This window comes from Equus caballus, chromosome 24, assembly GCF_041296265.1.
Source record: "Equus caballus isolate H_3958 breed thoroughbred chromosome 24, TB-T2T, whole genome shotgun sequence".
Taxonomy (NCBI): Eukaryota; Metazoa; Chordata; class Mammalia; order Perissodactyla; family Equidae; genus Equus; species Equus caballus.
The window spans coordinates 35510066-35537311 of record NC_091707.1 but is presented as its reverse complement, the minus strand read 5'-3'; the positions used below and the strand labels follow the sequence as shown (position 1 = coordinate 35537311).

The 27246-nt window shown below is 42.3% G+C and overlaps 1 protein-coding gene across 2 annotated transcripts in view; it reads left to right on the top strand.

Annotated features, from left to right (window-relative positions):
* TMED8 (transmembrane p24 trafficking protein family member 8) overlaps positions 1–22878 on the top strand; it is a 41552-nt gene extending 18674 nt beyond the window's left edge. Inside the window, exons 2-7 of one of the 2 annotated variants that reach the window (XM_023628180.2) lie at positions 3874–3955; positions 11319–11448; positions 13228–13354; positions 13577–13882; positions 15355–15483; positions 16928–22878. In XM_023628180.2, the coding sequence (XP_023483948.1) occupies positions 3874–3955; positions 11319–11448; positions 13228–13354; positions 13577–13882; positions 15355–15483; positions 16928–17022 (869 nt within the window). In that variant the 3' untranslated portion in view covers positions 17023–22878. Of the gene's footprint in view, positions 1–3873; positions 3956–11318; positions 11449–13227; positions 13355–13576; positions 13883–15354; positions 15596–16927 lie in introns of both variants that reach the window. The other variant, XM_023628182.2, reaches the window with a different exon arrangement.
* Positions 22879–27246: the final 4368 nt, after the last annotated feature.

The following is a 27246-nucleotide window of genomic DNA, read 5'->3' as shown; positions in this document are numbered from 1 at the left end:
ACACAAGGGAGTTTTAAATTTTGAAGTACTAGTAATTAACTTAGTTAGTGAGTATGCAGTATTGGTATTATTAACATTTTTAGCTCGGTGTCTACTTTTCATGCAGTGTTTCGTATGTATGATATATTTCACAATAAAAAATAAAAAGAAAGAGAGCTTATTGTTAGGACAGAAAGCAGTCTTACAGAATCTAATTGCAGGAAGCACAGTTGGACCTCATGGGAATTAGAAAGTGGTCAGGTAGCCTCTCTGCATCTGTGTTCCTCCTGGACCCCGTGGTCCCTTGTTGCTTCTCTTTGCATGAATGCATCATTTTCCTGTCTCTGACAGTTGTCTTCTCTGCTTAGTCATCTGCTTTTGTCTGACCTAGAAAGCTTCTCCAAAATGGTAGGCTCAGTCTCTGACCCCACTGAAGCTCCTCAGACTGTTTTATTCTCTGATGCCATCTTCAGGTATTTGGGAAGAAAACTGGACTGACTTTGGGCAGGTGTTCACCCAATGAGCTATGGCCAGCATAGTGTATCGTGGTCACAGGGCCTGCCCCTTCCAAGGCTGTGAACAGGGAAAGTTCTTAAGAAAGGGTTGTAGACACCTCCAGTGCAGCATCATTGTCAGTAAAGGTGGAATATTTGAAACAGCCTCCAGCTTTAACAATAGAGGCTTGGGGCTTGGTTAAAGAAATTATGGTGTAGCCTGTGGGATAATATGCAGCCATTTAAAATTGTGGTGTAGCCCCATGTTTACTAACCCTGAAAAGTCTTCATGAATAATGTTTGATAACATTTTGTGCATATCCTTTCAGAAATATGAATATAAACAAATATTTATATATATTTGTACTGAACCCTACAGTAAGTGGAAACTCTGAAACATTAATGGAATAATTAGTGAAAACTGTATTTTGGAGAATCCTGAGCTAGTAAGTATCACAATCCAACTGATCAACTCATGGTACAGTATTGTCCAGTAGAACCTGTGGTCTCCATGCCCCACACAAAGTTGATGGCTTGGGATAGGGGAAAAATATATAAATATATAGATGTATATACATATACATCTATATATGTACATACACACACATATATACATGTAAGTATATGTATAAATATATTTCTGAAAGGATATGCACCAAAATGTAAACAATGGTTATCTTTGGCTAGTGGGATTGTGGTTGGTTGTTTTGTTTTTTGCTTTTTTTTTTTTTGGCTTATCTTTATTTCCTGAGTTTTCTACACTGAATAATGGATTATTTGTATATCAAAGTCTAGAAGGGTAACTGTAAAATGTTTTCTAATCTGTATTTAATGTGTTCTACAATGAGCAAAGCATATGTTAGTGTAATCTCAAAAAGCTAATTTGAAATAAATAATATGGAAATGTAAAGTCCTGCATTTAAGTTAAAAAGTCAATTATTTTCCAAAAATCTGTTTCAAAAATAGAGCATAGGAGAATCTGGGCTTAGACGAAGTGTATTTTTATAAGCCCTGGAGATCTTGATTGACTTATTTAGGTCAACGGTAAGTTTTCAGTTACAAAAAACCTAGTGCCTGGTTAAGGTATTACGTCAAGAAATACTGCGTCCTTATTAAGAGATCATTGTCTCAGTGTACTCTGCATGGGTTAGGTCACATCTGACAGAGTCATCTGTTTTAGCGTTCTTTCAGTGGGACAAAGTGAAACAACTAAATGGTCAGCATCGTCAGAGATCTAAGGGATGATTGAGAGAACTGGAGGGAAGTTCTGGTCAGGCTGGAAGGAACTTGCTGGAATGTGATAGCAGGCTGTAAATATTTGAAAGGATATTGTGGGGGCAGAGTGATCAAAGAGCAGAATTTATTAGGACACAGATTTTACTTAGGTCGACGTAGGGAAGAACTTTCTATTCTCATTATCCGTCTGTGAAAAGGGCATCTTCACTGAGTGGCAACATCTGACGATGTCTTAGACTCAGTTCCTTTGTTGAGAGGCGTAAAGAAAAGCTCACTCCTCCTGTGTTTCTCCTTGACTCTCGCACTACTGCCACACTCACAACACTTTTGACACCAGATGTGTGGGGTTTTTTCCCCACACCAAGCAATTCTGTGACACCAGCTGGGTTCCTACAATCTAACTCAATTTTGACACTCTCTACCTGGAGATGGCATCAGATCCCCCAGGTTTAAGGGCTTAGTCCCACAAGTCTGCACCCCCTGCACCCCTCCTCACTTCAAAGGTCAGTTGCAATTAGTAGGTCCCCAGGTTGCCTACGACTTCTGTCCCACTTGGCTACAAATTGGAAGTTCCTATGACCCACTCCTCCTTGGATTCGATTATTTTTTAGCTCACGGAACTCAGGGAAACACTTATTTACGTTAACCAGTTTATTAAAGGATACAGTAAAGGATGCAGATGAACAGCCAGATGAAGAGATGCAAAGGGGAGGTCTGGGAGGGTCTGGAATGCAGGAGCTTGTCTCTGTGGAGTTGGGGTGTGTCAGTGTCCCAGTGTACAGATGTGTTCACCAACCTGGAAGCTCCCCAAACCCCCATACTTTTGGGATTTTTATGGAGGCTTCATCACGTAGGCATGATCAATCCTTAACTCCATTTCTAGCCCCTCTCCCCACCTGGAGAATGGGGGGTGGGGCTGAGAATTCCAAGCTTCTAATCAGGGCTTGGTGTTTCTAGTGAGCAGCCCCCATCAGGAGCCCACCAACAGTCACCTCGTTAGAACAAATACACTGCTATCACCCATGAAATTCCAAGGGATTTAGGAACTCTGTGTCAGGAACCGGGGTCAAAGACCAAAAGATTAGAACAAAAGATGCTTCTAGTGCTCTTATCACTTAGGAATTATAAGGGTTTTAGGAGTTCTGTGCCAGGAACTGGGGGCAGAGACTAATATATGTATTTTCTATTATCTCACAAGAGGAAAATTGAGTGACGTAAGCTGTAAGGCGCTCCACCTAGAAGGGTGTGAATTGATGAAAAGAGAAAGATCTTGTTCACATACATAAAAAGAGACTAAAGTTGGATCACAGATATTTGCCTGTCATTTGCACTTTTATGTTGCTACTAACCTGAATCTTTCAGTGTTTGAGGTTGTATTTGGTATTGAGAAGTCAATTTGGGGCTTCAGTTTCTTGCTGTCTTAACTAGAAGAGGTTAAACCAGGGGTTATCTAAATACACTGAACCATATGCTTTTCTGAGTACTCAAGGAAAGACTAAGCAAATAAACCGTAAAACTTAACAGCTCCTAATGGTTCAGAGCATGTGCCTGGGTTTGAATCCTGTCTCTATATCTCAGTTTTCTTAGCTGCCAAATGGCTATGAAAATATCAGCCATGGGCTTGTTGTGAGCTTGGGGATCATGGCCTTCATTATGCATCTCACCTATGTACTCCTTGAAGGCATCTAACGTTTATTCAAGAAATCATTGGTGAGTGAGTGAGTAAGTAAATGAATGAAAGTAGAAAAATCCTTTACCTGACCTGGATATAGTGATGTGAGCTTATTGAGTGTAGAAGTGACACTATCCTTTGGCACTGAATCCCAGTTCGTTGCATCCTGCATCCCACTCTGCCCTCTGTGTTCTGCCTAATTTAATCATCTGCTTTTTGAGAAGTGTGATTCTTGAATTAGGAGTAATTCTTTGGGGACTTGTTTTAGAAAATGACTTATTTTTTTATGAATGAGTTATGACTGTCTGAAAATACTTAGATGTGATGACTTGGATAATTGATGTACTGGGCATCCCAGAGTATAAAGTTTGTGCCCAGAATATTTTTGAAATGAGAAAGTTGGTTGAAACTACCAGATTTTTTTAAAGGTACAAGATAATTATGATTGTGTTCCCTCTCAGATATTGAATTTTTCTTCCCCTGATTTTCTAGAGAATGAAGATCTAGAAAACACTAAGGTCACCTCTCCAGTGGCTCCTGCCTCTGATCCAGAACCCAATTCCTCATCCTACAGGTAGGGACAGTAACTGCATTGGATGAAATGTTTCTAGAGGTTTTATCTTCTGAGATCAGAATTGACTGCAAGAAGTGGGCAATGACTTTAAGGGGAAGACAAGTTGAAGTGAAGGGTATGGATGATTTTGTTGTTAATTAATCAACGCTTTAAGTGTATTTAGGAGCAATGTCAGATCTATTTCAGTTATAAAATTTTATTTTACCCTTAGAGAATAAAACTGAAACAAATAGTGCAGTGTCTTCATTTATCTTCTCCTGAAGACCAGGCTCAAATGTTAAGACATTTAAAGTAGATCCCAGGTGGACTTGCAAGAGAAAGTGTCTGGTTTCTACCCATAAAATGCATGCACATACACACACACTCTCTCTCAGACACACACATGATTGGAGGTAGTTTTTTATTATGTAATTTTCAGATTAATTCATTATGATGACCTTCATGTTGTCATTCTTAATTTCCTTCTTTATCAATCTTGTCCACCCGTCATCATTGATATCAACGTGTATAACAGAAAGGGAACAATTGTACTGAGCCCTAGAATGAGTGGGAACCATGAAACATTAATGGAATAATTAATGAAAAACTATGTTTTGGAGAACACTAAGCTAGTGGGTATTATAGTTCAACTGACCAACTCATTGTACACTTTTGTCCAGTAGAACCTGTGGTCTCCATGCCCACACAAAATTGATGGCTGGGGTAGGGGGGAATGTTAAGATATTTTTAAAATCTGTTACTTCCTTGCAGATGACATGATCTTATATATAGAAAACCCCAAAGAATCCATAGAAAAACTATTAGAAACAATCAACAACTACAGCAAAGTAGCAGGGTATAAAATCAACATACATAAATCAGTAGCATTTCTATACACTAACAATGAACTAACAGAAAAAGAACTCAAGAACTCAATCCCATTCACAATCGCAACGAAAAGAATAAAATACCTTGGGATAAATTTAACCAAGGCAGTGAAAGATTTATACAATGAAAACTACAAGACTTTCTTGAAAGAAATTGACGACGACATAAAGAGATGGAAAGACATTCCATGCACATGGATTGGAAGAATAAACATAGTTAAAATGTCCATACTACCTAAAGCAATCTACAGATTCAGAGCTATCCCAATCAGAATCCCAAGGACATTCTTTACAGAAATTGAACACAGAATCTTAAAATTCATATGGGGCAACAAAAGACCGCGAATTGCTAAAGCAATCCTGAGCAAGAAAAACAAAGCTGGAGGCATCACAATCCCCGATTTCAAAACATACTACAAAGCTACAGTGATCAAAACAGCATAGTACTGGTACAAAAACAGGTGCACAGATCAATGGAACAGAATTGAAAGCCCAGAGATAAAACCACACACCTATGGACAGCTAATCTTCGACAAAGGAGCGGAGGGCCTACATTGGAGAAAAGAAAGTCTCTTTAACAAATGTTGCTGGGAAATCTGGACAGCCACATGCAAAAGATTGAAAATTGACCATTCTTTTTCACCACACACCAAAATAAACTCAAAATGGATCAAAGACCTAAAGATTAGGCCTGAAACAATAAGTCTTCTAGAAGAGAATATAGGCAGTACACTCTTTGACATCAGTTTCAAAAGAATCTTTTTGGACACTATAACCCCTCACACGAGGGAAACAATAGAAAGAATAAACAAATGGGACTTCATCAGACTAAAGAGCTTCTTCAAGGCAAGGGAAAACAGGATTGAAACAAAAAAACAGCCCACTAATTGGGAAAAAATATTTACAAGCCACTTATCCGACAAAGGGTTAATCTCCATAATATACAAAGAACTCACACAGCTTAACAACAAAAAAACAACCCGATCAAAAAATGAGCAGAGGACATGAACAGACATTTCTCCAAAGAAGATATACGGATGGCCAATAGACACATGAAAAGATGTTCATCATCGCTAATCATCAGGGAAATGCAAATCAAAACTACACTAAGATATCACCTTACACCCATTAGATTGGCAAAAATATCCAAAACCAAGAGTGACAAATGTTGGAGAGGTTGTGGAGAAAAAGGAACCCTCATACACTGTTGGTGGGAATGCAAACTAGTGCAGCCACTATGGAAAACAGTATGGAGATTTCTCAAAAAGTTAAAAATAGAAATACCTTATGACCCAGCCATCTCACTACTGGGTATCTATCCTAAGAACCTGAAATCGGCAATCCCAAGAGTCCCTTGCACCCCTATGTTCATCGCAGCATTATTTACAATAGCCAAGACGTGGAACCAACCTAAATGCCCAGAAACTGATGATTGGATAAAGAAGATGTGGTATATATACACAATGGAATACTACTCAGCCATAAAAAAGGACAAAATTGTTCCATTCACATCAACATGGATGGACCTATAGGGTATTATGTTAAGCAAAATAAGCCAGACAGAGAAAGACGAACTCTATATGACTCCACTCATAGGTGGAAGTTAACATATAGACAAGGAGAACTGATCGGTGGTTACCAGGGAAAAGGGGGGTTGGGGGGTGGGCACAAAGGGGGAAGTGGTGTACCCACAACATGACTAACAATAATGTACAACTGAAATCTCACAAGGTTGTAATCTATCATAATCTTAATAAAAAAGAAAAACCACAACGTGATACCATTTCACACCCACTAGGATGATTATAATCAAAAAGACAGATTATAACAAGTGTTGGTGATGGTGAAAAAATTGGAACGCTCATGTATTTCTGATGGGAATGTAAAATGGTGCAGCTGCTTTGGCAGTTCCTTAAAATGTTAAACATAAAGTTACTATATGGCCCAGCAATTCCACTTGTAGGTGTATACCCAAGAGAAATAAAAATATCCACATAAAAACTTGTAAAAAAAAAAAAAAAAATCTGTTACTTCTTGAATTCTGTTTAGAAGTTCTTTCTTTTTACCTTTATTTATGGAGTAAAGCTTTTCCCCCAGAATTCAGATGATGGAAGATCATAATGATTAATATAATTATAATATAGTTGCTGATAATAATGTAATAGCCGTACTTTATTGAATGTTTCTCTGTTACAGTGATAAAAGAGTTACTTTTAATCAAATATTTCTATTTTCTCAATACTATATAGGTGTTAAAATGTATTCTCTCATTTAATCCTCATAGCAACCCTAATGAAATAAGTATACCGGTTGTTTTTTGTAAGATAAGGAAAATCAAATACTGAATTCAATAATTTGCCCAAATTCACACAGCTTTAGGTTTGTTCAACTCTAAAGCTTATTGTCCTAAGTAGCAATAGAAGGGTTTTGAGTTCTGTGCTTAGAGCAACTGGGTTATTATATGTGACAATCCTTATAGAAGACATGGCCTCTTCAGGGCTTTGATTATTTGAGACCATTCATGTTCTCATCAAATCCCCTGAGGAGAGCTCCTTTCTTTCTTCCTGCCACCACCCTTTCTCTGCACATGTTGATTTGAAGGATCCTTGGGGGATGGGTTTTGTCACAGAACTGTTTTTTCCTCCTAAGAGTAAATAAATTTTTTTTTTCCCTCCCCAAAGCCCCAGTACATGGTTGTATATCCTAGTTGTAAGTCGTTCCAGTTCTTCTGTGTGAGCTGCCACCACAGCATGGCAACTGACAGGCAGGTAGTGTGGTTCCGTGACTGGGAAATGAACCTGGGCCGCCAAAGTCATGAGCACTGAACTTTAACCTCTAGGCCATCAGGGCTGGCTCGTAAATAAATTTTTTGAGCAAGGAGCATAGAACATTCTTAGACAAAAGGAGATTTAATTTTAAAGTTTTGTTTCTGAAATCTAGAGTGAAGAAGAAAATCCCGCGAGCGTGATGTCTAAAGTATAGTGTTTATGTTTGTGCATACTGGAAACGGAAACAGCTCTATCTCTTCTAGTGAGGCTGCCTGGCTGGCCAGACTCTCCCCTTCCTGTGGGATGGCCTCTCTGTTCCGGGTCAGCACAAACCAGAAGGCTCCCTGTGGGAGTTTACCTTTACGTGGTTTATCATCAGCATCTAGTCATTTGCAATTGATCTTTCCCAAAATATCTTTCATTAATTCTTCAGAGCATAAAAGGCTAAGTGAATATTAAATTTATGTGGCTGTTGCATGTCCTCTTTAAAATTTTTTTTTTATGAGCAGAACCATATTTGTGCAGATATGCACAAAAGAAGAGACTAAATTTTAGATGCCATATACAGTAAGGTCAGGCTAGTGGTTCAGATTAACTGTTGTATCCTCACATTCCAAATGTTCCTCTTTTGTTCCCAAAGAAAAGTTAATTTATTCATTTATTCATTCAACAAATATTTATTGGGTGTCTACTATGTATTCATTTAACAGATATTTATTGAGAGCCTACTTAGCTGGCAGTGTTCTGGGCGCGGAAGTTACCACATATGAACGGACAATCCAAGTCTCCAGTCTCATGGAGCTTATACTCTAATGGGGGAGGCGAACAGAAAACAAGCATGTGTCATATTTCATAGAATCTAGGTTGCCACCAACTGTAAGATGCACTGTTATTTTATGTGCTACTAAGAAAGAAAAAAATGGCTGAGATAGAGAGTCTAATAAGAGACTCCCCCATGGAGCTGGGACACCGAAAGCCTGCACCTTGGGTGAAAAGATAATCAAGGAAAGAAATCCCTCCACACAGAAAGGGACAGCAAGGAGATTTGAATGTCTCAACCTTGGCACAGTGTAAGAACAGGAAGAGAAATCTCCCTGAGAATATGAACCACAAGTCTGCAGTCACCAGTTTTTTGTCTAAATTCACTCTACCAGTGTTGTCTAAACAAAACCCTTAAACAGAACTTAGGTTCAAGTTGACCTAGTTGGTAGCACTCCCGAGTACTGGCAGAAGCAATCACAAATCTCCTGGGGAAGCACTTGATGTCAGACCAGGCCTGTGGCAGTTTTAAAACACCACCGATTTTTAATACAGCTCAAATCCCATCTTTCAGTTGTATTAAAATCTGAAAACAAATAGGCATCTTGCAATCAACAAAATATGGTACATAGTATGTAGGCAATAAGGAGCGCAATGAAGAGAAGTGAAGCAGGGTGAGGGTGTAAAGAGTGCTGGGGCCAGGGAGGGTGACCTGTTTTAGATACAGACATCTGGGAAGGTACCCCAAAAGTGATGGCTGAGCAGAGCCCTGAAGGAAGGAAGTCATAAGGTAGCTAGGGGAAGAGGATTCTGAGTAGAGGTGACAGCAGGTACAAAAACCCTCAAGTGGAGAGTGCTTGAGGTGTTTGAGGAGTCTCAGCATTCAAGAGGCCACTGTGACAAGAGTGGAATAGGCAAGGTGAGATGAGGTCATTCTAGGAGATGGGGTCGGAGCGCAAAGGGCCTTATGGTTCCATATGACAGGCTTGGCTGTGGATGCTGTGCAAACAGAGGGAGTAAGACCCAGTCCTTGCCATCAAGCTCACCTTCTAATAGAGGAGACAGATAATAATAAATTGTGTCAAGAACAAAAATGGACCGTAATTTCTGTGTTTACGAGGATATGGGGGGCCAGCCCTGTGGGATAATGGTTAATTTCAGTGCAGTCCACTTCAGGGGCCCGGATTTGCAGGTTCAGATCCTGGGCGCAGACCTACACCATTTGTCAGCCATGCTGTCGCGGCAACCCACATATAAAGTGGAGGAAGACTGGCACCGATGTTAATTCAGGGCTAATCTTCCTCAAGCAAAAAAAGAGGAAGACTGATGACAGATGTTAGCTCAGAGCTAATCTTCCTCAGCAAAAAACAGAAAAAAGAATAAGAAAACAAGGATAAATAGGCTCATAGCCTAGACCAATTTACAATTTATACAGGATTACCCAAGCAAACCCATAAAAATCCAACAGTATCCCACAGCTCTAACTTTCATAGTAACTACCTCTTGTTTGTTCTGAGGTGGGTTGGAGTGACTTGGATATTCCAAAAGTTGGCTCTGTTTTATCTGAAGAAGAGGTAGTTTATAAAGTAGGATTGAGAAACAAAGAAACTAATGAACACCAAAATAAGCCCTCTTTTTCCCCCTGTGGTTTATAGTACTGTTTTCCAGTGATTTACTCAGCTTTTCTGAGGAAACCGTGCCCTAAAGCAGTGGTTCTTAACCCTTTACACTCTCGAAAATTATTGAGGACCCCAAAGAATTTTTGTTTATGTGGGTTCTATCTATCAATGTTTACTATGTTAGAAATTAAAACTGAAAAATCAGAAAATAGTTATTGATTCATTTAAAAATAACAATAATGAACTCATTACATTAATATAAATAGCATATTTTTAATGGAAAACAACTATTTTCCAAAGCAAAAATAATTTAGTGAGAAGAGAGATGTTGTAAATCTCTTTAATGTCTGGCTTAACAGAAGACAGCTGGATTATCAGATCTGCTTTGTGTGTTCATTCTGTTGTGATATCCTGTGTCGCGTAGTCTCTGGAAAACTCCACAGTATAGTCTTGAGAAGATGAAAAGGAAAAAAAGGCAAATCATATTTTAGAGTTTTTTTGGGAAAGTTTTGACTTCACAGCCTTCCCTGAAAGAGTCTTCAGGACCTCAGGGGTCCCTGGACTGTACTTTGATAACTGCTGCTTTAAAAAATCTGTGCCACCTTTTGTTGGCAACAGTTTTCCGAGAGGCCTGGGGTATTGTGCGACAGCCCTGGCACTTGACTCCCTTCTAGTCTCTCTGGGAGCCAGGAGAAATGGAAGAGGGCATAAATTATTTCCTTGCTTCTTTAAAACTAACTATTCAAATAGTTGTCTTTTAAGTGATTGGAATGGTAGATTAATGTGCTTAAAAAAGAAAAGAAAGTGATTACCTTTTTTTCTTACCCAGTGCCCTGGGAATGGTGTGCTATCAGCGATAGGGGGTGAAATGGCACCGCTGGGAGACTTTGCTCTGGGCTAATCAGTTCGCACTTCCTTTATTTTGGTGATCAATTTCTGCCTTAGGCCTCCTTCCTTTGCTTCTAACCAGTGGCTTTAGATGCAGAACAGAACTGGGATTCTAACTTTCCTTTTTTGAAATTCTGTGTAGAGCAAATGGCATGGGTCCCAGAATGAGGAATGAAACCAGACCTGCAGTCCATCTTATGACGGAGTTGTGTGTTTCCCATGGTTCTTGGAGCCTGGGACCTGGCTTTGTTAGTCTCTGGGCCCTCACACACTGTCGTCGCTTTATTGTGGGCCAGTTCAGCCCTGGGCAGAGATCAGCTAAAGTGCCAGTAGATCTAACTAGCAGAGGAAAACAGAGGTTGTGGGGGGTGTCTTTTGAAGGTTGCTTTATTTCTGAGTTTCTCCAGGACTGTCGTGCCTTTTAAAAGAGTCCTTTAATTGACATGCTCTATTCCTCTGAGAGGCCACAGATGGTATCTCCAGGGAGTGAGGATGCCGCTGAAGATCTGCGGAAAGCAGCCAGTGCCTTGGAGGCTCAGGCCCTGGTGGAACAGGAAGTGCTGCCTACAGACCAGGCCCAGGTCCTCAACAAGGTAAGGAGCACGTTCTCGCTCTCTCTTTGAAAAGGAGTTTGTGGCATCAGAACTTAGAGACGTACGGACGGGTTGGAAGTGAAAGCACTGTGAGGGTGGCTCGCAGAATTCTTTTTGCTCTTTAGGGGCCTCTCATTTTTGATTATTTGAAGAATGATGATGTATATCTCCCACAGAGCCCGTCACTGTACTAGCAGCCAGTAGGCACCTATTCAGAAAATGAAGTGTTAGAATGAGTGTTTACGTGTTGTCTAAAATCCTCTTGTTGTGAGAAGCTTTAAACCATTGGACTGTGTTTTAGCCTCACTTTTCTTGTGGTAGATCTACTCAGTATTTATGGTAAAGATGCCATGGAAAGGGTACAGATTGCAGTGTTCTCCTTGCCATGGAGGAATGGCCTGTTTGTATCCTTATTAACATATGTGTTATAATAACAAATGGTATTAGTGTCACTAAAGACAACACCAAGCATTGTAATTACATTTGTATAATACTTTATAGTTTACAAAGCATTTTTATCCACAGTACTTCATTTACTCCTGAGAACAGCCCTGTGAGATAGCTCCCAGTATGTCTCCATTTTACAAATGAGGAAACTGAGGCCAAGAGCTGTTAGTGACTTTGCTAAGGCTATGCAGCTAATAAGGTGCAAACTAAATTCTTTGTTAGCCTTCTGGAGAAGGAAAGACTCGTTCAAGCAAGTTAGCCAAAGTCTGATTCACCTCATTTAGCAATGGAGATAAGAACTGAAGGACTTATTCTCCAGAAATAGATGATTATGAGAGTGTAGTCTGGGAAGATTACAAAATTTATTTATTATGTCTTGTAAGTATAATTATGGTCTCTTAACTGGACTGCTGTCTCACTGATGTGCTCTCCCATGTTGGCAGTAGGTGTGCATTTCTTCTTCAATTGCCTGCTCCTGAGAAGGAGCGGGACATTAAGGCACAATGGCATGAAGTAGGAGCAGTAATCTGAGTGATTTGAAGTGAAACCCACTAGGGAGAGCTTGCAGGCTCCTGCCATGGGTTAGCAAGGGCTTTGAGCATCAAGTGACATTTGTACTCTTGCATACAGGTTAGATGTCTGGCAGCAAATATACTCCTTAAATGCAAATCCCGGGGCTGATCTAAGGGGAAATTGTAATTATTTTTAGAACAATGTTAGTGGATGGGACAACCTATAGGATAAGCCCTGGAAGGTGTGCCATGTGTGAGACGGAGGGGACAGAGAATGTAAACCGGTATATATATATGAACCAGTATTCTCTCTCTGCAGTGCTTGGTGAGTTGATTGACAGTGATCTGGAAGTGACCTTTGAACGGGAATCGTAGCAGAGGATGTATGGCAGAGTGGGAGTTGAGCTAACCCCGGGGGCAAGTGCTGTCATGAGAGGAGCTGCAGGGAGATACTGTGCAGGCTGAGGCGAGACCAAGGCATGGCCTGGAAGTGCTGCTGATGCAGAAGTCAGCAGCAAGCCTTGAGGATGTTTGCAGATGAGGCTTTTATAAAGGGTCTGGAGTGGGAAAGTTGGAAAAGGTAGGAGAGAACACGAAAGAATCTTTAAACTAGGTAACATTTTGGTGGCATTAAAAAAAATTAGTAGAATTTATTGGTAACCTGTACCTGGAGGAAAGAGAAGGAATGTGGACAAGCACATTAGGCTTTGGGTTTGGAGAGTGGAGGTAATAGGGCAGGGTTGGGTAGCCTTCCTTTGGAAAGAGGCTAATTGGAATCTGCCACTCTAGTATGTCCTTTAACCAGAATTCTGTTGTGCAGATGGCCAAGTATCAAGTTCCACAAAGGTCTGGGGACATCGTTATGATCCAGTCTGAGCACACGGGAGCTATAGATATTCTTTCAGCTGATTTGGAATCTGCAGATCTTCTGGGGGACCACAGGAAAGGTGAGATCTTTGGGAGTATAGAAAATGTTTCTTTTGTTTCCAGTGGGTACTTAGAGAAAGGCAGGCAGGCAGGTAGAAGGAAAGAAAGAAAGCGACTTGTGAAAGGAAGTCAAAGAAGCCAGTAGAAAGAATGTCTTTGACTGTGACGCCCTCCTGAAGCAAAATGCCAGGTGTGGCGGCATTTCCGCTTGTTTCTCATCAGTAAGCTGCCTGTCCTTTCAGTCTCCCCACCTCTGATGGCTCCTCCGTGCATCTGGACCTTTGCCAAGATGAAGGAATTCAAAAGCAAGCTGGGCAAAGAGAAGAACAGCCGTCTGGTGGTGAAGCGGGGTGAGGTGGTGACCATCCGGGTTCCTACCCATCCAGAGGGGAAGCGTGTCTGCTGGGAGTTTGCGACCGATGACTATGACATTGGCTTTGGAGTTTATTTTGACTGGACCCCTGTAACCAGCACTGACATAACTGTGCAGGTCAGTGATTCCAGTGAGGATGAGGATGAAGATGAGGAAGAGGAGGAGGAGATTGAAGGTAAATTTAATTTTAACATAATTTGCAGTTTCCTTTTCTGGCTCAACCTAGTTTCTGGTGACCACTTCCTGTGTTGTACTAGTCCTCTTCCTTAGAATGCAGGTGGGGAATCCCTTTCAGCCCTGAAGCTGAGATGAGTGATGCAGGCCAAAGTCAGACCCTCAAAGAACATTCTGGTAGGGTTGGTATCGATTCTTTTCCTTTTATTCAGTACCTGCTGTTTCCCCAACATCTCCCTGGGGACAGGGTTGGGCCGAGGGCAGGGAGAGGGGTGGGTCAGTGCTGCTGTATGAGAGGCAGGGTTTTTCAGATCACGTGTAAACCTGAGATGATTTTACATTTCTCTCTTAGTTTTGAGATATTTACATTTATTCTTGGCCTGGAAGCAAACTGGCTGATTACAGTTTGCTAAATGGATGCATTCTCTTTCCCCTCCGAGCTGTCACAGCTGGCTGACTACTGTGACCTCTTTATTTCATGCCTAGAGCAGTTTCGAAAGTAGTTTCTGTGCTCTGGGCCAGTTGTTACTTTCAGTGCCTGCTCAGGATGGCCCAGGGACATGTTTTTTTCTGTAACATAAGAATAGATTCTGGGGCTGGCCCTGTGGCTGAGTGGTTAAGTTAGCACGCTCTGCTTCAGTGGCCTGGGGTTTTGCTGGTTCAGATCGTGGGCGTGGACATGGCACTGCTCATCAAGCCATGCTGAGGCGGCGTCCCACATAGCACAGCCGGAAGGACCTACAACTAAAAGATACAACTATGTACTGGGGGGCTTTGGGGAGAAGAAGGAAAAAAAAAGGAGATTGGCAACAGATGTTAGCTCAGGTGCCAATCTTTAAAAAAAAAAAAAAGAGTAGGTTCTAAGCACTGGCTTTATTCTTTGGTTTTCCTATATAATCTTAAAATCAATCCCTTAACTTGCTTCCACATGAAAAAGCAGGTCTGCAGGGAAATCTTAAGGTATTTAGGGAGGAGAACCTCAGATCTTATTTGCTGCTCTTCAGGAGGTCAAGTGAAAGTTCTAGGTCACTCTGTGCAGCATGTCTCCATTTCCTGCCTCCATTAGCTGGTTCTTTCCACCGTTGAATGAAAGGATGTCAGAATCGTACTTTCTCAATATCTTTTTCTCCTTGGAAATGTTGATACTTCTGGAGCTGGCGAGGCTCTGTAAGTTGAAGTCCTTGTCTCTCAGTGGAGATGTCATTGGCATTTGGGGTGCCATGCTTCTTTGTTGAGCAGGTACTATCCAGGTGTTTAGCAGTCCTGGACCCTTGGGCACCAAATGCCAATATCACCCATTAGTCACCGTGATGGCCAAAAAGGCCACCAGCCATTTCCAATTCCTGTAGGAGGGCAATAGCATCCCTCCTTGGTGAAAGCCGCTAGGTCACCTGGTTCATCCTCTGACCTTCCTGTAGGACTTATTCAGTCTCTCAACTCATATTGAGACATTCTGCCATTTTGCTCATGCAGACCCTGTCCCAGTTGGAGATGTGGAGAGAGGCTCCAGGAGCTCCCTGCGAGGTCGCTATGGGGAAGTCATGCCTGTGTACCGGCGGGACAGCCACCGAGACGTGCAGGCTGGCAGCCACGACTACCCCGGTGAGGGCATCTACCTGCTCAAGTTTGACAACTCCTACTCCCTGCTGCGCAACAAGACTCTCTACTTCCACATCTACTACACGAGCTGAAGGCTGGCTGGGACGGGAGGCAGGTGGGCGTTGTGGGCTCGAGCAGGCTGCCAGCTGGGGCCTCTTGTTTTGGATAGGCGAGAGCTAAAAGTTAAGTGTGAGGCTCCTGACCCTCACGCCCTGCCTGGCATGCCTGACTGTCGCCCCCATGTAGCTTTTCCCCCTTCTTGGCTTCTACAGGCGGTGGTGTAGTACCCCTGTTCTGTGCTCCCTCACTCATGCTCTTCTTGCTTCAGACTCCAGCAAAATCCCTCTCCGAAGGAACCCATAAGGCAAGAGCCTAAAAGGAAGTCGAGTGTTGTCTTTTAAAAATGTTTGTTTTGGTACAAGGTGTATTATTCGAATGGCTGCTCCCTCCTCCCCCGGTGCCTTTATTGCAGACGCGTTTAGTGGCGCCCACTCTCTTCGCTTTTCAGAAGTGCTAGAAGAGGGAAAAGCACATTGTCCATGAAGGAACCCAGTCTCTTGGACGGAGGCAGCTCTGTCCAGTCTCTCACCACTGCCATATTCCCACCTGCCGGTTCTTCGTGGTCTCTAGCACAGGCTGGGAGCCCTCACTGCCTTTGGAGGGGTGTTATCAGTCCCGATGGTTCGACTCTGCCTCTTTGCCTCCTCTCCTCCCCTTCCTAAGTCTGTCTTTGCCATTACAGCAAGAACTTCTGTGCAAGCTAAAGTGATGATCCATGTGGTCTAAGATCTTCTGGGAAGAAAAACTGCCTCCATCACTTCCTGCTTCAAGAGCTAGTGTCCCTGACCAGGACACTGGTGGTTGACGGGGAAAGGGTGGAAATTAGGTGCTGGCTTGATCTCAGAACTCACATCTTTGAAAGTCCAGTGTTACAAAATTGTTTTTTTGTATAATCAAAGAGATGGAAGGTTTAAAAAAAACCCCCAAAACAACACTCTAGATTCCCCACCACTTTTTTTTGTCTTTAGAGTTAGAGGGTTATTTAGAAATTTGCTTTGGAACCAATTAGACTTCCACAGCTTCTGGATTTGGGTTTCTTGCATCGAGGGCGTAAAGCTTCAGGGGTGCAGAGTCTCTTCGGAAAGGTGATAATGAAGCGGCACTGTTGCTGCTGGTTGGATTTCTTCTTTGCCAGGCCAAAGCTTGCATTTCCCTGGTGATGGCCTTTCCCACTCCATTCACCCTGAAGCCCAGAGGGCCACAGGGTGCTGCAGCCAGTGGTCACCAGAGCCGCAGGGTCGGGGGTCTCAGGCAGATGGGGAGGCAGAGAAGGGACCACTGTGGTTGTCTGTACCTCCTTGTTTCTTATTCCCTGTGTCAAGTCTGTTACTGCCGTAGAATTTTGAGGAATAATTAGATTTATTTATTACTTTATTTATTTTTTTAGCACATTTCATTTTGCCTTTGGAACACTTTCCATCTGTTTCTCGGAAGGCTTCCATCTGCTCTGAGCCATTGAGACCACCTCTTCTGTGGAGTTAAACATGATGATTTTAGGCGAAGCTGGGAAGTGATCATGTTCCATTCCCGCAGGTCAGTCCTGTGATACTTTGGGAGAGTCTGCCCCTTCTGAGATGGATCGTGCCAAACTACCCCTGCATTCCCCATGAGGAATTCTAGGTTGTGAGGAAAGCCGCCCATTCTCCCAGGATTGAGTGTGGAGGAACTGACTAGCCCATCAGAGATATCCTGTGATTCCAGGATTTCAAAGTCCTTTGCCTACTCTGAGGTGTTACCTTCTTCACGAGGTTTCCTTTGTCTCATTCCTCCCTCGTGTGGGTGCCTCACACCAAGGCTTTCCTCCCTCTATGAGTAGGAACTCACAGAGCAGGGCTCCTCCAGTAGGTCTGCAGTAGCATCTCTGTCACGAACAAAGGGCAATATGGCCTGCACCTTCCGTTCCCCTGGGTGCAAAGCCTCAAGTAGGATAGGATGTTGTGGATGGCCATAGCATCCCCCTGCTCTGAGCAGCATCGTACATCCATTGTTTTATATTTGAGTGCATTTTATAGAGGATTACACTGGCCAAAATTTATATACCTTGGAAAAAATTAGAAATTATTTTAGCGATTGTCTATTTGGGCGGTAAAAAGCAAACTTGTGTGTCATCCTGTCAGATAGCTGAGTGACCACTCTTTCACCACTGAAGTTGAATCCTGCCTTAGCTAATTGAATGAATCTTTATAAAAGAATTTTCTACTGAGCTGTTCTCCAGTTAGCTAAAGCCTTGCTTAATTTTTCTGTTTATTAACTTCTGACTTTCTCTTAAAAAGAGCTCACAGGCCACAGCAAGCTCTGTGGGATAACACTTATTGTTTATTTTTGCCATGAGATTCTCTGTACTTATTTTCTTTGGAATCTTAGTTCTGTTGCATCAGGGAAGCCTGAGGGACTTGGTCCCATGGCCTCTGTGTACCCCTTATTGTCTGGTCACTTTTGAAGTCTTGGACATTGTTACATTTCATTCTGTACTGGTGTTCACTAACAATCAGGGTTTCTTTGTTCAATTAGCACAAAATAGCTAAGATATTTTCACCGTCTAATTCATTCGCTATTCTCATAATAAATTTCTATAATTACTGAACTTTAGGGATAAACTATTATTTACTGAAGCACAAGTAATAATATACTGAGAATATCACAGCCCAGCAGATCCTAAGAGGTAGTCATTTCCTTAGTCTCTCCCAGTCCAAGTTTATAGAGCCAGATAGCAAGATGAAAATCACTTGCTTTCACCCCACCCTGTTCTCTAGAGCACAAATAAACATGAACGTACAATCGAAAGAAAGCGCATCATAGTGGGAGAGAGACTAGAGTTCTCTACACAGAGTGGCTGAGCTCTTAAATTCCTTCAATTTCTTTAGTTTTGCTACTTTTTGCTGGAGATGGGGCTTTTAGAAAGGAAGACATGTTTAAAGTGTTAATTTTTTTCCAACATTTTATTATGAAAAATTTTCAGCAAACAGTAGAAGTCTATAGTAAACACCCTTAGGTATACCTAGCACATCGATTTTATAATGCTAAACTGCTAATTTTTAAACAAAGATGATTCCACAATTCTCTTGCCTTAAAAGGGGCAAATTAGCATATGTTCTGTGCACAGACATCAGGTGTCCTGTGTCAGAGAGCCCCTGGGTTTTAGCAGACTTGTTTCATTCAATGTGTATTATCTGGGAGGTGGTCCTCATAGAAAGGTTTCTTGGTCTCCATCTTTCAAAACTCATGCTGTGTTTCCTCCCGCCTCAGGCCATAATTTTTGCTGTTTTCTTCTTTAACTGGCATGTCAGCGTGAGGGTAATTGTGAAGCTGCTCTGGAAGGACTACAATCTCTGTTGCTTTATGACACACCCTCAGGACTCTGAAATTAAAACTCAATCCTCAGACAATATGTAGCTTTATAATAGAAGTAGGTAGCAACTTGAAATTAGGCCATTCTTAGTTATTCTTTTCTTCATTGATTCATGCACTTTAAAAGTATTTTTATCTGTTATTTAGTAAAGAAAATCTCAGACTTTTAAAAAGTATATATTGTCCCTTATAATATGTATATGGAAGAGTTAAATCTGAAAGCTCTCTGTATTGTATTAATCACTGGGATTGAATATTATTGTAAAACTTATCATTTATAGAAAGATCTGAGTCTGTATGTCTTTTTTTCTTTTTTGCTGAGGAGGATTTTCCCTGAGCTAACATCTGTTGCCAGTCTTCCTCTGTTTTGTATGTGGATCGCTGCCACAGCATGGTTGCCAACGAGTGGTGTAGGTTTGTGCCTAGGAACTGAACCTGGGCCACTGAAGCAGAGTACGCCAAACCTAACCACTAGGCCATGGGACCGGCCCCAAGTTTGTATGTTTTTGATGAGCCCTACTCAGTCCCTCTTTGAAAGAGTTAGGTGAAACCCAAACCTACAGTCTGTATTTTGATATTTATTTTTTAAGACCACTTTTTTGCAAAAGGTTGCCTTTTACCCCCAGAGTATATGGGTCTAAGGTACAGAGTTGCGTGACCCTAATATTTACATAAAAGACAGTTGTTTTAGAGGAAGGGGCATGAGTGAAACATGAGAACATGAAGCTTGAGAACTGCCTTTTTAAATTGATAGTAAGGAATGAAAACAGAATAAAATGAGGGGAAGAGAGAAAAGCTATCAAATGTATCCTGGAATTTTTCTCATATCCTGATTTCGTTTAGTTATTTCATTTGCATTTCATTAGTTGGAATTGTTCTTTAAGCCAGAAGCCTCACTGGTTCTCATTGTGCTTGTCTGAGAAACCCCAAACCCACTTTGCTGTCTTTTCCAACAGGGTCGACTTTAGGGGTATTTTTGAGTAGGTCTCCTCTGCTAAGTGTAATCCTGACCTGAGCATTGATTTCATCTCTATATTCTCTGGAATTTACAAGTCTGGTGCCAAGAAAAAAGATGGTGAGATCAGAAAGAGGCTGGGAGGAGTTCCAGTTGTGTCACTGTAGCCTTGGTTGGTTATGACTATGGCCAGGAAAGGGATGAAATAGGTTAATTTTGACCAACATCACAGAAGAGCCTCAAGCCACAAGAGTATGTTTGTGAACAAGCTGTGCTCCCTGTAGGCCGACCTCCCTGTGGGGTGTAGGAATCACCATCTTCTTTAATCTGTGTGGGATGGTCATACACACAGCAGGAAATGGAAGCAAATGACACAGCGTGTTCTCTCTTTTAGAGCTTCCATTTAGAATTTCTCCTGGGTCTAAAAGGTCCACATCAGCCTCTTTAACTAGTCTCTTTCCACTTGGCCAAAAGTGTCGAACTCCTAGAAACCTGAATCTGCTAGAAAAGGGAAGAGCACCATCCCAATATAATCTCAGTGATTGAAAAGAGTTAGAAAGTGAGTTTCTGTCTGAAAAAAAGGTCATTTCTTTTTTGTTGTTGTCGTTGCAAGGGGTAACTTGTTAAGGGATGTATTAACAAGAGAGCAAGTCATTGTGTGTAGGGAATGGGTGCCTAAAACCAATCACAAGCTGGGTGCTTTCCATCACCCCAGTATATCGCAAGTATCCATATGGCCAAAGTCCCAGTCTTCACCTACTTGGGATCCTATCCACACAGCTGAGAGATGGACTAGGCTCCCTCATTTCTCTGATGTCTTAATTGTGGTATTGTTTAGCACTGGCAGCATGGTCTCCAGGGCCTCTGGTTACCTGATTAACCAGAATTAAATAATAGTGTGAGTTGAGTAGATAAGGCAATCAACCTTGGTTGGAAGTAGAGCAGGGCAGGGATTATGATTTACAGTTTCATGTTGGGATAGCTGAGTGACTCGTGTATTACCGTGCAATTGGAACTCTTGGTAACCTTACCAAATGAGTGAAGAGGATGTGACAGTGCTGTATGGATGAGGACAACAAATTAATTGAGTTGAGTAATAAACAGAGCAAGCTGTCCATCTCTGGGCACTATAGTCTGTCACTGGCTGTAAGTGCAGTTTCATTGTGAGTTTGCAGCTCCTTAGCGTTCTCTGGAGAACCCCCCAAGAGCTGGTTTCTGGTGGCCTCTTTTCGGGGAATGGGGGGAGGCACCCGGGCGGGAACTGCTTTGGCTCAGTTGGTGCCCGGTGATGGTCAGTGGCACCCCTTTGCTTTGTCTAACCTGTCCAGCACCTGTGGGCGCTCCTTTAACATTGATCCAGTTATTTAGATTATGAGGTTGGGCAGGATTTGGGACCTAAAGTGTGAGAAAAACTTTGCTAAGTGTTGTGTCGCCGGATTTGAGAAATCACTTCTCCATCTGAAGTGTTGCATTGTCCCTGTCTGAACCACGAAGGCCACATACACCCCTCCTGTTTAAATCTCATGTCACTAAGCTAGGAAAACCCAATTGCCTAAAGCCCCCATAGTGGGGTTCATTCACAAATAGTCATTTTCTCAAAAACTAAGTCCAAAGGCAAGGCGCTGGCTTTGAAAGTATTTGTGGTTCTGGTCACTGGTTTGAACTCATGATCAGATTTCTAGTATATGTGCTTTGATTTCTTTCAGTCCCCAAGCGTGTTGACTAGAGTTAATTTCATGGCTTTTCTTCAATCTAAGAGATGAAGAAAAGGTGCCCCAGAAATCTAGAGAGACAGTCTTCTTTATTAAATTCCAGTTTTCTGTCACTTTAAGCAGGTGGTTTTGGCTTATGTAGGGGTAAAATAATATATGTGAAATGACTTCTGGGGGACAAAGTACATTTGCTGAAAGTTCTGATATAGGGTCATGATTAATCCTAAAGTTTTAGTTTGAAGTATTCTAGTATATGGGATTACAGAAGAGCCCTTAACTTACAGTCAGTTTAAGGAGCTCTCTTCCTGAATTCTCTTCCTCACTCAGGTTTGAAATACCTCTGTGTAAAAATGTTCCTTGTTATTGGTTGTTGTTGTTGGTGTTTAGGTTCAGGCCAAGAATCATCTGGAAAACATTATCTTCATTCCTTCTCTTATGTCCTAAGCAGTACATTTTACTAAGAAATTCCATATTAAATACTCTAGTAAGATCCCTTTCTGAGATTATTGTCCCATAAATGAATTTGTTTTCATTTAATAAGTTGAATTATTTCCATTTAGCCATATTCAAGAGCAGATAAAGTCTGGAGAAAGCAATTTTGTGACCCATGACTCTGGTGTACCCATTTTCCCTTAATAATGGGAAGTGTTTTGAAATTCCCAGAAGAAAGCTGCTTTGTAATCAAAGCAATGGATTATAAGAAAGCCAGACTTTTGGATAATTGGAATAGAGGGAGGTGCTTGAAGATTCCCTAAACTACTTTATGCCATTTACTTACATTTCTGAAAGGCCTGCTTTGGTGCCATGCACTGAGATCTATCAGTTGACTGAAAGATAATCATGTTTTCTTGGTAAATGTTTAAACAACTGACAACCACAAAGGCCTTTCCTTATTGGTCTATATCATGCACTGATGCAGACATTACAAAAATGGGTCCAGAAGGGAATATCACAGTCTTTTCTTTAAAATACAAAAGTATCCCAGCCAATCATTTATTACAGTCAACTTGTTTTACATGTCCCCCATCATGAGAAATGCTGTCAACATCTCCTATGATTTCTAAGTTGAGAGCTCTGTACCAAATGTTATTTAATCCTTATGTCCTGCTGAGTGGTTTTGCCTTTAAAATATATTTTACCACCCTGTGGCACTGAATGTGTTGCTGTGATACACAGATAATCCTGAGCTATGGTTCTTTAAATAGTTCTGTTCTTGTGTTTTTATATTATGTAACAGTTTTGTGATGCTTTTGTGCATTCTTTGTCTTCTCTTCCGAGTTTTGAAATCTATCATAAATAAACTTTTTCACTATGCACCTGAAACATTTGAATTGTATCTTAATGAACCTGGTTTACATTAAAAATTTTTTATTCATCTCTCCTCTGCATCTTAGGAGGAAAGGTATTCTATAAATCTATGTGAATTATTTTATAATCTATTAAGATTATAAAAATTAACAATTAAGAAAAAATTTGGAATAAGATTAATGATAGATCTTTCATGTGCATTTAAATTTATGGCAGAGTATTATGAACTAGGAGCTGGGTTTGGCCCCAAAGCAAAAAAATTGGGTTTAGAGTGATGATTACTAAATAGAACATTATCGAGTTTTGTCAGTATTTGGTCCCCAGTGATGTTCATTTTCCAATGAACTTACTTACTCTGCTCAAATTTGGTCCCAGTACTTTGGACACCAAGGTAATTATTAAGACAGTCTGGGTGATATTAATTCAGCCTATTTTCATTTACAAAAATGACACCATTAGAGATCTTTGACATCTCTTAAAATACTGCCTCTGTACATCCCTAGAGTCTGTTACGGAATGAGAAGGCCTCACATCTGAGCAGGGAGGGGTGCCGTTTATATTTTCTTTAGCGATATCTGTGGTTCTAAGATGAGCCTAGTAGATTTTTCTCTGCTTTCCTTGGCAACACATTTTAGAGGCTGACGTATAAAGAGGAAAGATTTGAAATAATTGTGAGTTAAATGAATATAATCTGCCTACTAAACTGTACCACAACCAGCAGTAAAAAGCCCAGGCAGGCTCCATGTAGCTAGGGATCTATAATGAGTTACATTTGGGTATGCTGAAGGTAGTATGTCACTGCTAACACACAGCATACTGAAGATGATTTAACTTGTGAAAGCACTCATATGTGTCTTGTCATTGACCCTGACATAGTTCAGGATGATATAGAGCAGCCCAGACTCTGCAGCTCTTGCTATTCAGCCTGATGCTCTTCACTCATGTAGTTCTGGCTGAAACTCAGCAGCCATCTTAGTTCAGGGTTTTCTCCCAAAGTAGAGCAATGCCTGCTAGTGATCTTGGAACCAAGAACTAAATAAGTTATGTTTAAAAGTTAGGAGGAGCCAATAAAATGAGTACTTACTTTGTGGACGTGTGTATGCATCTGCTTGTCTAATAAGTTTACTGTCCTTAATGCATATGTAAAATTGCTTTGGAACAAAATCCTATTATCTATTTTGCTTTTTCTCAACTATTTCTTGGCATCACCTCCTTCCTTCTTTCATCCTTCTGAAGTATTTGCCAAGACTTGGTACTTCCACTGAGTTAGAAGACTCTCCGCATCTAAATCCCAGTATCAGGCCACTCCCACTGTGGGAAGGCCTCACTGTAGCCTCTCGCTTACCAGGATCAGGTGTCTGCTGATTGTTCTTCACAGACCTGACAACTGATGTGGAAATGAAGGACTTGACTTTTACCACTCACTTGGCCTTTAGAGGGAAGCCCCTACTGGAAAATATCCCCTAAGCAGGTGATGGTCTTGGATTGAGAGCTATAACTGGCTCCTGAAAATAAGAATTTTTTTGCAGATGAGAGAGCTGCAGAAGGGGAAGTTTTCAAAACCCTTTAGAGAAGCTTAATTATTGCTAAGCCTTGGAGCCATCTGGCCTGACCTCTAGAGGAAAGTCTATGCACTTGGGGAAATATTTGCTCCTTCATGACTTTCTAGGGCCCCTGAAAGAACAGAGAGACATTCTGGGTGGGGGGAGGTTAGCCAGCCAAGGTTGTACAGGAAGGATATCTTTCAATTTAACATGCACTTGTGGAGCAAGGCTAGTCACCTCGCTTGGTACTGGGATAACAGTGGGTCGGGAGTGCAGCCCTACAGGAGCTTGAGGGAACTCTGCTCTCATGAAAGGGAAATGCTGCATTCTCTTACTCTCTAGGGCACAACTAGGTTCCTCTGGGAATAGAGAAGAGGGTTCTCCTCTCTCCCTTGTAGCCAGTCCCAGGGCTCTGGAGGATGGTTCCCTATGGGGAGGAGCTGAAGCCGGCAAAATCTCAGGTCTCCACGTTCCTGAACAGCAGGGCAGCTCCCCATGTTGATCAGGACTCCAGGGAGGTCGCAGGGCTAGAAACACGATAGCCTCACTCTGACTCAGAACTGCAGGCCCACAAACCAGACATGCTGCTCTCTCGTCAGCTGTGGTCATTCAGTGAGGCCCCAACCACTACTCATCCCATTGTCCCCTCCTCCCCCATGCACTCCTTTTCCATCCCTCAGTTGATCATGAGCTGGTGGCTCCCCTGGGCCTGCCTTCTCTCTGCAGCTCTCCCATTTCCGTCTCCCCAGTTCCCCTCACTTCCTCCCAGCCTCAGTCCCTGAAGCTCACAAGGAGATACCAGGAAAGTTGTTGCAGGCCCTTGAGAGCAGAGGTGGTTCTGGGTTGGTTCTCTCCTTGGTTCTAAGTGAGGAAGGTGGCAAAGATGGTCCCCAGCCCTGGCTTTGAGATGAGCGTCTGTTGCTGTGGACTTTGGAGAGCTCCCATGGCTTAGGTTCTAGCTTTAAAATACAATAATCTCCTTCACAAAAACATCATGAGACCAGATGGACTGTTGACCTCCTAAAGCCAGTGCAGCTGAGAACCACAAAGGTTTAGTCAGTTTCTTCCCCTGGGTGGTGCAGGTAATCAGTGTGGGGAAAGTGCAAGAACCCAGCACTTTCCAGGTGAGACACCTCAGAGGAGCCTGGAGGGTTTCTTTGGCTTAGACACACTTCTCTTATCGTGGGGAAGGACAAGTTTGTCTGCGTTTGGGGAAAACCAGATGAGAAAGGAGGACCTCAGAAATGTCACCGACTCCAAGGATCTCTGCTGAACACAGGAAAAGCCAGAGCATTTGTTCTCTACCCTTCCCATACACCCAGGGTTGATTTTCATGTTTCATTTGACATAGAAAACTCCTGTTTAACCAAAGGACCTGAACTATGAGAACTATGAGAACTATGGGGAAAATATGTAAAATGAGTTTTGTGCATTCAATGAGGGATGGTTTCTAAATGTTTAATGACAGAGGCTGTATCCTCTTTAACTGATTTTGATTTCCTTAAAATCCATTAAGCTTTTGCCAGGAGTTTTAGGCTGGCTGATGGAGCCCCAGGTTAAACAGGTTAATATTTTGCTACTGCTTAGGAGCAGACCTGAGTTGAAGTATGTCAACTCTGAGAAGTCATCTTGGCTCAGCCAGAGAGATAGGCAACAGACTTATTGAGTGGTAGAATTAGAGCTGGCCATTAAATTTTCAGGAGTAAGTGGAGGGACATACACTCAGTAAGAGCAGGAGTCATGTGTGCCATATTCCCCATCACACAGCCACACAGCCACAGAGCCCAGCTCCCAGCCCGTGGGAGTCCCCTGGGAGGGCTCACTGCATGCTGGGGGCCTGAAGGGAGGGAAGTGGTAAGTCCATTACTAGCTGGAGTAGGAGAGCCACCAGATTTTCTTCTTCCGGGAAAAGTCACACTTCAGCCCCTCATTATACCTAGTTCTCTCTAGAATTATTCAGGGCAGGGGGGAGTGGTCTCAGGTTGTCTCTGTTTCTGTACTTTGTCCTAGTTGTGGATTCTTTCTAGTTCTCTCACTTCCCAGAAGTCTCTTGGGCTTCTTTCTCTGTTGCCTGGAGATGAGACTGGGAAGAGGGAGGGGGCGGGGCGTGGTAACCTCAGCAGTGACGGAAATTATTTCAGATTATTTGCGCTCCCAAAGGCACCTGCTGGTGAGAGGCAGAGCCAGCTGCTTCCTTAATCCCAGGAAAGTGGCAGCAGCAGCACCCCATCTGGCCAAGCCTAGCCTCTGAGGCTGGCCTGCTGCTCTTCGCTGATTCTGCCATCTCTCCAGGGCCAGGGAGGCACATTGCTTGGGAGAGTTGGAGCATGGCCTGAGGCGTGGGGCCGCCCTCCTTTCCCCAGAGTTCATTCTGTCTTTAAAATCCACAGGAGCTTTAATCACCTTGTTTCAAATGTCAAAATCAGGTGACAGTTCCTGATCCCCGGGCTGAGCAGATTAGCCTCATCTCAAGTAAAGGCTTCTTGAAGAGAGCCCAGGTGAGGCTTATCTAGCCAGGCAAGTGAGAGAAAGGGTCCAGATGGCAGCAGGGCAGGACAGGAGGTACCAGTGAGTCTCTCTCATCGCTGTCTCATCTACCTTCCTGTGCTTCTGCCTGGGCAAGCTTGCCCTGGGAACAGGAGTGGCCCACTTTGACCATTGTAGAGCCTGGAACCCAGGTCATCTAAGAGAGGAGAGACCACAAAGGAACCCAGGAAGAGAGGGAAGAACTAGGTGCTCTGGGATGGGGCTGAAGAAAAGGGACTCGTGGCTGAGAAAGGCGGCTTCCATTTGAACCAGATACATCTACCTTAACTCCCTGTTTAAACCTCAGCCAGGC